Source organism: Branchiostoma belcheri, unplaced genomic scaffold (assembly GCF_001625305.1).
Source record: "Branchiostoma belcheri isolate BF01 breed outbred unplaced genomic scaffold, Haploidv18h27 scaffold57, whole genome shotgun sequence".
NCBI classification, from domain to species: Eukaryota; Metazoa; Chordata; class Leptocardii; order Amphioxiformes; family Branchiostomatidae; genus Branchiostoma; species Branchiostoma belcheri.
The window spans coordinates 1558266-1568449 of NW_017804209.1; the positions used below are offsets into that span (position 1 = coordinate 1558266).

General features: G+C 43.0%; 1 protein-coding gene across 1 annotated transcript in view; it reads right to left on the reverse strand.

Annotated features, from left to right (window-relative positions):
• The window catches only part of LOC109481658, a 7279-nt gene extending 774 nt beyond the window's left edge, over nt 1-6505 (reverse strand). Inside the window, exons 1-7 of the mRNA XM_019784236.1 lie at nt 6398-6505; nt 5627-5750; nt 5052-5239; nt 3722-3905; nt 1292-1780; nt 866-982; nt 110-556 (exon numbers count right to left, since the gene is read on the reverse strand). Of these exons, the coding sequence (XP_019639795.1) occupies nt 110-556; nt 866-982; nt 1292-1780; nt 3722-3905; nt 5052-5239; nt 5627-5750; nt 6398-6505 (1657 nt within the window). The remainder of the gene's footprint in view (nt 1-109; nt 557-865; nt 983-1291; nt 1781-3721; nt 3906-5051; nt 5240-5626; nt 5751-6397) is intronic.
• Nucleotides 6506-10184: the final 3679 nt, after the last annotated feature.

Below are 10184 nucleotides of genomic sequence, written 5' to 3' on the forward strand. Positions count from 1 at the left end.
TCATTTTTTTGCCATTCCGACAGTCGGGTCCTACTTCAAGCTGAACCAGACATGCTTGTAGATCAAGAAGCGAAAATTGCACAATTCAACAGAAGGATGTTCATCTTACCTGCTCTGACTCCGTAGAAGTCCAGCTCTTTAAGCCATGGTTGCCAGCCAGCGGGGGTCTGAGTGACGACGAACCTCCAGTACCGCGCTGTTCCCTGGAACCCGCCGAACTCCTGGCGCTTGTTCGTCCCTACCTGCACGTTACCGACGGACTTGACGTCCTCCCAGTTGTACGGACTCCCACTCTGCGACTTTTGCAGCTTGAAGGCTTTAACGTCGTGCGTGGTGTCTCCTAAGCTCTGTACCGCGATTTGTGAGAGAGTGTGGGGCGCCTTGAGATCCAGCACGATGTACCAGTTGTTGAAGTGACGGGCAAGGTCTTGTGGGTTCCAGTAGGTCGTAGTGTCCCCATCCAAGGCTTTAGCGGCATCGTATGTCTTTCCTCCATTCTTATAGGGTCTGCCGGCGGAGTCCACAACCCAGGACGCGTCCCTCTGCAGCCATGCAGCTGGAGAGGATATTGCAGAGTGGAAGAATTTAACTCGATTGCCTAAAAGACGAACTACCAAATGCAAAAACACAACGCACTTCGAGAGAACATAGCTTCAATTCATTGCTTTAAGAAGGTTGTAAAATAGATGTTGTAAATTGAGTAAAATTAATAATAACAATATCAACATTGCGTCAAAACATATTTTCTGCAAACATTGAGCTTTTCTAACTTTCTAACATTTCCCTTTAATTAGACGACTTGAGAGTATGCAAATTTTAAACGAGCCTAAACAGTTGTGTTCAGATGAACCTGAACATTTCCCACCTGCTCCTGCTCCAGACAGGCCTCCCGCAGAGAAGCCTCCCCCACCAGAACCTCCGGCAGAAAAACCTCCAGCAGAGAAGCCTCCCCCAGCAGACCCTCCGCCAGAAAAGCCTCCTCCTGTAACATATGGTTTTATAAACTCCAAACTAGACTTCAATATACGCCCTCCTGTAACATATGGTTTCTCATACTCCAAACTAGACTTCAAAATTTGACCCCCTGTAGCATATGGTTTCTCAAACTACAAAATAGACTGCAATGTAAACCCTCCTGCAACATATGGTATCTCAAACTACAAAATAGACTGCAATGTATACGCTCTGCTGTAACATATGGTATCTCAAACTACAAAATAGACTGCAATGTACGCTCTGCTGTAACATATAGTATCTCAAACTACAAAATAAACTGCAATGTACGCTCTGCTGTAATATTTAAACATAATAAAGAACAGAACGATGTTCGTCTTACCTGCCCTGCTTCCGAACAAGTCCAGTTCTCTCAGATATGGCTGCCAGCCCGAGTGGGTCTGAGTGACGACGAACCTCCAGTACCGCGCTGTTCCCTGGAACCCGCCGAACTCCTGGCGCTTGTTCCCTTGTTGCACGGTACCGACGGACTTGACGTCCTCCCAGTTGTACGGACTCCCACTTTGCGACTTTTGCAGCTTGAAGGCTTTCACGTCGTGCGTGGTGTCTCCGAAGCTCTGTACCGCGATTTGTGAGAGAGTGTGGGGCGCCTTGAGATCCAGCACGATGTACCAGTTGTTGAAGTTCCTTCTGGTGTTAATGGGGTTCCAGAAGGTCGTGGTGTCCCCATCCAAGGCTTTGGCGGCATCGTATGTCTTTCCTCCATTCTTCCATGGTGTGCCGGCGGAGTCCACAACCCAGGACGGATCCCTCCGCAGCCATGCAGCTGGAGAGAAGATTGCAGAGTGGAAGAATTTAACTCGATTGCCTAAAAACACGAACTACCAAATGCAAAAACCCAACGCACTTCGAGAGAACATAGCTTCAATTCATTGCTTTAAGAAGGTTGTAAAATAGATGTTATAAATTGAGTAAAATTAATAATAACAATATCAACATTGCGTCAAAACATATTTTCTGCGAACATTGAACTTTTTTAACCCCCTAAACATTTTCCCTTTAATAGAAGAACTTTATTGCACGACAATTGCACATGGTACAATGTATGGCAAACTACATTAGACGACTTGAGAGTAGACAACTTTTACATGCGCCTAAACAGTTGTGTTCAGATGAACCTGAACATTTCCCACCTGCTCCTGCTCCAGACAGGCCTCCCGCAGAGAAGCCTCCCCCAGCAGACCCTCCGCCAGAAAAGCCTCCCCCTGTAACATATGGTTTCCCATAATGTAAACTAGACTTCAATATACGCCTTCCTGTAACATATGGTTTCTTATACTCCAGTCTAGACTTCAATATACGCCTTCCTGTAACATATTTTTTCTCAAACTCCAGACTAGACTTCAATATACGCCTTCCTGTAACATATTTTTTCTCAAACTCCAAACTGGACTTCAATATACGCCTTCCTGTAACATATGGTTTCACAAACTCCAAACTAGACTTCAATATACGCCTTCCTGTAACATATGGTTTCACAAACTCCAAACTAGACTTCAATATACGCCCTCCTGTAACATATGGTTTCTCAAACTCCAGACTAGACTTCAATATACGCCCTCCTGTAACATATGGTTTCTTATACTCCAGTCTAGACTTCAATATACGCCTTCCTGTAACATATTTTTTCTCAAACTCCAGACTAGACTTCAATATACGCCCTCCTGTAACATATGGTTTCTTATACTCCAGTCTAGACTTCAATATACGCCTTCCTGTAACATATTTTTTCTCATACTCCAAACTAGACTTCAATATACGCCTTCCTGTAACATATTTTTTCTCAAACTCCAAACTAGACTTCAATATAAGCCCTTCTGTAACATGTGGTTTCTCATACTCCAAACTAGACTTCAATATACGCCCTGTCAGCCCCTCCAACGCATAGACATGTTAATATTCCAAATAGATCCGTAATTTTTGTGTCTTTCTAACGATCAGACCTTACTCATACGCACAAATACGCAGAATGGCCATGGAGCTATTAGAGGATCTTTTAAATTTGACTTTTTTTTTACCAATCAGATTTTACTGCAAACTGTACTATACGTTGGGAATTAGCTGATGTCAAGTGAAGCTAAAATCAGCACAATTTTTTTTTGTAATTTACACTTGAAGATGACAACTAGCGAGTTTGTAATAAACTGCACATAACAACCATGTTTATTGACAATGGAGATAAAGAGTTCAAAGTCGAGTGTTTACCTGATTGTCCACCACAGACGTTCCCTTCTCCTGGACCTGAAGGAAATACACGTAAGGACATCACCTTATTATTATGAACAATAAAGAAGACTGAAATGGTCCATCATGGTCTGCTCAATAACAGTTTGAGATTGCACACAGACGTAGCGTCAATAGTTTCTTATGGGGTCTGCCTAAATACCACAACCAACCACAACCGACCGCTTCCTTAGGTAATATGCAGTGCAAATATGCTAAAAACCCTTTTTAACTCTCTGGATACATTGTCTATGCTTGTATGAATAGCAAACACACTGCAATACGAGTCTAAATCCCTCCTAGTATAAAATTGCAACATAAAGTAAACCAACACCAGTTACCATGGTGACAGGCGTCAACAAATCAGGTCATTTGCCAGGTCAGAGGTTAGTGTTTGGAGAAGAAGAAGAGGAAGAGGAAACTGAGCAAAAACAATATGTTTTCCTTCGGTAAACATAATAAGAAATTATGCCGTTCCACTGACCAATTTGGCAGATGAAGTACTTCTGGTGAGCACAGTTATCGTCGTCCCACTTGTAGCCGGCGGCTTTCCACATCTGCCCGCAGTCCTGGCCCCACAGGAAGTTGTCCGGCTGCCCGGGCGCCCAGTTCGTGAAGTCGCAACCTTTGATGGGGCTTCCGTCCGACCAGGTCCAGGTCTTGGCAACCTGAACATGTGAAGAAAAAAAGTGTTATCCTTCTGTAATTCTCAAGTTTTTCATGCAGTTGCATGGGTATCTATCTATCTATCTATCTACTAGTATCTATCTATCTATCTATCTCTTTCTATCTATCTCTTTCTATCTATCTCTTTCTATCTATTTATCTATCTATCTATCTATCTATCTCTATCTATCTATCTATCTATCTCTTTCTATGTATCTATCTATATATCAATCTATCTATCAATCTGTGTATCTATCTATTTATCTGTCTCCCTCTCTGTCTCTGTCTGTCTGTCTGTCTCTCTCTCTCTCTCTCTCTCTCTCTCTCTCTCTCTATATATATATATATATATATATATATATATCACATGTACATTTACAAAATGAAGAGCTTCGGGCTATTTTGCTGACAATATGCATTGGTATTTCACAGACAGCATTTCTTTTGTTCTCTATCCGGCCATCTGTGTCAGGGACACCTACAATTGACGCCCCCTTTTCTGTCAATCATAATCCATTCCGCTCCACTTTTCAGACATTTGCAATTGTGTTGTCCGCATGATACACTTTTTAGACACATCTGACAACAACACATTTGGACTAGTTACATTTTACATATCACTACTTTTCCTCATTTCCAAAAATGTGGAATGTATACGCCTGCTTGTTAAAATGTTATTTACGTGCCTGTAAAACTATTTAGGTATAGTATCGGTATGTTGGACCTATACCCCACTCTTTTTGCGGTGCTGCACCGGTACCGAGCACTAAAGCACTTATCGTTTTCTCATTATGAACAATATTGAACTGCAATTGCCAAACACATTAAAAATCCAAAGAGTCCATTTTTTTGGCAATTGCAGTTCAATCTTTGCAGTTCATAATTACTTCTACAATTCAGCGTTCGTAACTCGAAAATAAGGGGTCCAGGGTTCGAGTCCTGACATGCCACCGTTCTTGTGCCCTTGGGAAAGACACTAACACGACTTTCCTCACTAGACTTAAGTGAAAATGAGTATTGTCTGACCATTATTCGTTTCTATATGTGGGACACAACACCAGCAACAACAGTCTCTGTTCCGCGTGTATTGCACTGTTGCAATTCCAATAAATCAGATCAAATCAACACAGATAAACTTTCAAGATTACCGTTTTCTCGTTGAGTCCGAACCAGTAGTCCCTGTTGAAGTCGACTTTGCGGATCAGACCCAGGACGAAATCGTGCAGGCTCCTGGTTTTGACATTGGCGAGGCTCCCGCCGATGGACGTGCAGTGTTGCTTGGCCTGGGCGTAGTTCTTGGCTTGGGCGAAGACGTGGTAAACGGTGTTACCGCGCGCTGTACGGGAAGACACATAAGGATAAATCACCAATATAGGAATTAAGATTCCAGTTTGACTTTAGGTAGGGTTTTTGTAAGTGAGTAAGATGAACGGAAGCGGTTTTTCATCAGGCTATATTTTGAATGGACAGCCCACACGACGGGTGAGTGGTCGCACGACGGGTGAGTGGTCGCACGACGGCAAGTTAAGTGTATTGTTTGAGACAGTCCCGGATGCGCCGTGCTAAAAACGTTAACCACAGACCCCAGTCTACATTCAGTTATCTGTCTTAGAATTACTGAGAAATCCTTGACGAAAACGGCCAACATTGTAGTCAAAACGTCTCATACCCAAATGGACAAAACGTCTGTGTAAAATGTTACATAACATCTAGTCCCACTAACCTCCTTGTGCAGCCGACTGAACATTCCCGCCGCGCCCGCCGCCGGCTCCGATGCCTGTGCCCAAAAACCCGCCCTGGCCAAAGATTCGGCGGGACTGTTCCTTCAGCTCACCAACATCGGACAACTAGGACGAAAACAAGTAAATGTATTAGGCACTACATGCAGTATTTACCGGTGTTAACACTACTTCATTGCTTGACAATCGTTTGTGTTGCAATGGGGTCGTGTGGTGGAGCAACGGCAGGGTGCTTGACTCGGAACCAAGAGGTCCCGGGTTTGAGTCCCGACATGCCACCGATCTTGTGCCCTTGGAAAAGGCGCTTAACACGACTTTCTATGCTTAACTCAAGTGAAAATGAGTATTGTCCGTCCTGTATATTTCTATGTGTGGGACACAACACCAGCAACAGTCCCACGAGTATTGCACTGTTAAAGTTTCAAAAAATTAAATCAAATCAATGCATGGCTACAATTCTCATTTCTATAACTATAAATCATTATCGGTAACATTATCGGACTTTTCAGCCACCAGCGGGCGTGCAGCAGGAGAGAGAAGGGCCCCTGACAATCTTCGGATACGAAGCCAAGCCAAGATATTGCTTTTACAGGGTGAAACGACAGTGGAGAAGATATGAATTATGACATTACAACATTGACAAATATGTAAAACATGGAATCTCATACTTGTTTCTCCATGCAGGATGGCATTATTGTTTGTATTTAGAACACATTTATACTTGCCAAATGTAAAACAAGGCGAAAGGTACACACCTCTTCAGTTAGCCCATCATCTTCTGCCTCTGCCTTGCTGATGTCTCCAGCTGCAGTGGAGATGAGAGCCGCTAGGAGGAGCAGCAAGGCCCACCCCATGTTGCGCATGTCTGCTCCAGAGGTAGGATCCGCCACTGGTCTCAGGTCTGTTGTAAGGTAGACAATCAAGACAGTGTGGTTCTCGGTATATCACTTCTTACAACACACTTGCAAATATGTTCTTCAAATACCACAAAAGGTCAAAGTCTTCTTACAACACACCTGCAAATAAGTTCCACCTATACCACAAAAGGTCAAAATATACATTAATTCATGCAAACTTAAAATGGCAATTCCGTGTTTGGTAACTTTTAAGGTGAATAATTGAATATTTTTCACAACCACTTGAGAGGACAAGACTTGATGTTTCGATGGCCGTCGGTCATCTTTATTTCGACATTTGGGGTATCGTTGTCAGCAGTAACACCTAGCCTCCGTGCTATGGCAGAATAATTGGCCTGATGACCTTTTCAGAAGCTCATACGAGTACAGGAGTAGTGATACCAGTTAACATCCCCGATGGCTATATTGCTATGATTCATATACGGAGCAAAGGTCATCACACCGACTCTAGTCTAAAATCTACTCCAAATCTTTAAAAAATGCCATTAAACATTAGAAAATGTGTAAAGGCCATCGACAATGAACGCAGTACCAAACCGATACGAAAACGGCAGTACTAAACAGCGTGAACAGGCGCCTTTATGTACCAGTGACCTACTTGATCACCGAGCGTTTAATGGCAGCCGAAGCGTTTTCCCTTCCATGTGACAACGCCCCTTTTCTTAATCTCGAAGCAAAAATACTCTAACATGTACAGAATCTTCCTTTAACCAACCTTCCCAAAGTTCGAGAGCAGTCAGGTTTAGGCCATTCTTGCCTTTTTAGTCGAATCGAATCAGATTTGAGGTAAATATGATCATTGCACATTTGGCATTGCTGACCTTCTCCCTCAAACCTGTCAACCACCAGCCTATCAGTGTCCACATATTAAACCTCCGGTCCACATTCGCATGTTTTAAACATTCGACTGGTACGTACAGCGTATCAGTAGCCAACCGCAGCCGACTTTACCCCCAATATATTCCTAACCATGGTTTGGGGGAAGGGGGACCGGGTGGTGTTCGGCTGTGTTCGGGATGACAAATGTATGACGGAGGTTTAATAAACAATATCCAATAGGCAAGACAGTACCAAACTAGCCAGGCAGTATCAAATTAGCAGCAGCACAGTGATTTTGTGGGGATTCGATTTAAGTATTTACTGTTGAATGCAAACAAAAGAAAACATTTAGAACCACTTTAAGGCCTTACTACAGATACTGTGGTAAAACTGGTTTCCTCCTTGGTACTTTTTATGGGCCAGAAGATGTAACAATAGGGCAACAACGCCCCTTTTTCTGTCAAAATATCAGTATCTGGACATTTTTACATCTTGGTCCAGATGCTTTTACTAAGTGTACTATTATCAAAAGCGATTAGGGAGATACTTTAATAATTACACGATTTGGCTATGTCAAGCACCAATAAAGTAACTAACAAGATTTCCTGCTTTTATTCCTGACACTTCAGGGTGACAGGTGGAACAGAAAAAAAAAATACAAAAGCGAGCATGAACAATAGGCGACTTGATATGAACGTAAAAATCAGAACTTCATACCGACGGAAAACATTTCGGCAAGATCTGACTATGCTAGCGACTTGGTTGAAGATATTAGGGTGGGGACATCCAAAGGAATATTAATTTACTTAAAGTAGAGGCAATCGTGTGTTGTATACCAACTATGGACCACAAAACATCTGTTCAAGCAACCAACATTACATCAAAATCAATGCAAGAACAGTCAGCCTGTGCACCACATGATGTGACCAAATGTAACAGACGGATAGGAGGTGTACAGGTCATGCCCGTTGCCAGGATTTTGAATGGGGGGGTGGGGGGTCTTCCTACTATTTGAGGGGCCAGCGAGCGTCATAAGGGGGCCGGCGGCATTCTTCCCCGGAAAATTTTGAAAAATGAACCTTCTGAAATGGCATTTCCTGCGATTTTGAGAGGATACCAAAAAAAAAAAAGTCAAAGTGTGCAGTTTTTCTACGATTCCAGCCCCGCTGGTGATACGAATCAGTCCGTCTTTTGAAGAAAAAACTTTGACCTTAATATAAAAAGGGACCTTTGAGCCTTGTGTGTGTGTCCGAACCCCTCCTCCCCAGCTACGGGCAGGCAGTTGTGCACCATGTACAGCAGACTCTTCTGTCTTAAGTTATGGAGGAAGATTACTGCACTTTAAGCAAAGTTTAGTAGCAGAAGCATGTTTTATCATCATTCGACAGCTCCGCGATATGGCAACTATGTAAAAAGCTAAGATATTTCAATCTGTGCTTACCTGTGAGACAGACGATGTGACGCCGACAAACCGCCCTGACAGACTGACCGAACTTAGTTATCAGCTATAGGATTTAGTACAAGCCTTAGGCATTACAGCAGTTAAAAAGGACCCATCCTCGACACTTTTTATGGGTCAAAAATAACAAAAGGCCGGAGAAGACTACCACCACAGGTGCCACGTTCCTGCCAGTTTGTTCTAACAAAGATTTTATGTGATCAAACATGTTCTTGACCAAGAAAACCTTGCGTTATAACAGCGTCAACATCATCGGGAAAATTGCGCTTATTTTTCTGTTGCGACTAGTCAAATAAGCACTTGTCGTATAAAAGCCTGGAGGGCATCTCGAGCGTTCCCATTCCAACTCAGTTTTATTCTTTTTCCTCTTTTGACACTAACAACTCTTTTGAAAATGTCGTAAACGTTTCAGTTTAACATTACAAATGTATAAAAGCGTTATTTAGACCACACTTAGTCATTGGCTATAGGATTTAGCACCAGCCTAAGGCTTTATGGCAGTTGAACTGGACTCATCCTCGACACTTTTTATGGGTCAAAAATATAACAAAAGGCCGGAGAAGATTGCCACCACAGGTGCCGCGTTACTGCCAGTTTGTTCTAACAAAGATTTTAGGTGATCAAACATGTTCTTGACCAAGAAAACCTTGCGGTATAACAGCGTCAACATAATCTGGAAAATTGCGCTAATTTTTTCTGTTGCGACTTGTCAAACAAGCACTTGTCGTATAAAAGCCTGGAGGGCATCTCGAGCGTTCCCATTCCAACTCAGTTTTATTCTTTTTCCTGTTTTCCACTAACAACTGTTTGAAAATGTCGTAAACGTTTCAGTTCAGCATTTCAAGTGTATACAAGCGTTAGTCAGTGCAGGGGCTCAATAAAAGTTACCTAAACACGGTGGAGTAACACAACAGACAGTACTCACCAGACGGTGTGGTCTCCACAAGCCGGGCCGCCAGACTGAGCAGACTCAGGTCTGTACAGCGGGTCTGGACTCTTCAGTTAGCCCGAGGGCTTGGGCAGATTCGGGTATAGGAGGCCTGGCTGTTAAATTAGCCCGAGGGCTAAGGTAGCGTGGGGGAGGGCGGGGGTGGACTCAGGTTGGTACAGGAGACCTGGGCTCTTCAAATGGCCCGAGGACTGGGTTAGCATGAGGGAGGGAGGTTTGCATTAGTGTGGAAGTAACAGATTTAACCTATACTTGATCTATAGGCTTAAGGTATGTTATATATGACGGTTCTGAATGGGTGGCAGGGGGGCTTAATATAGAATTGTTACTTTTCTATTTTCTTTGGTAACGTTTGGAAGGAAAATGTATCAGCTACAATGATTTACAAAGTCATTGTG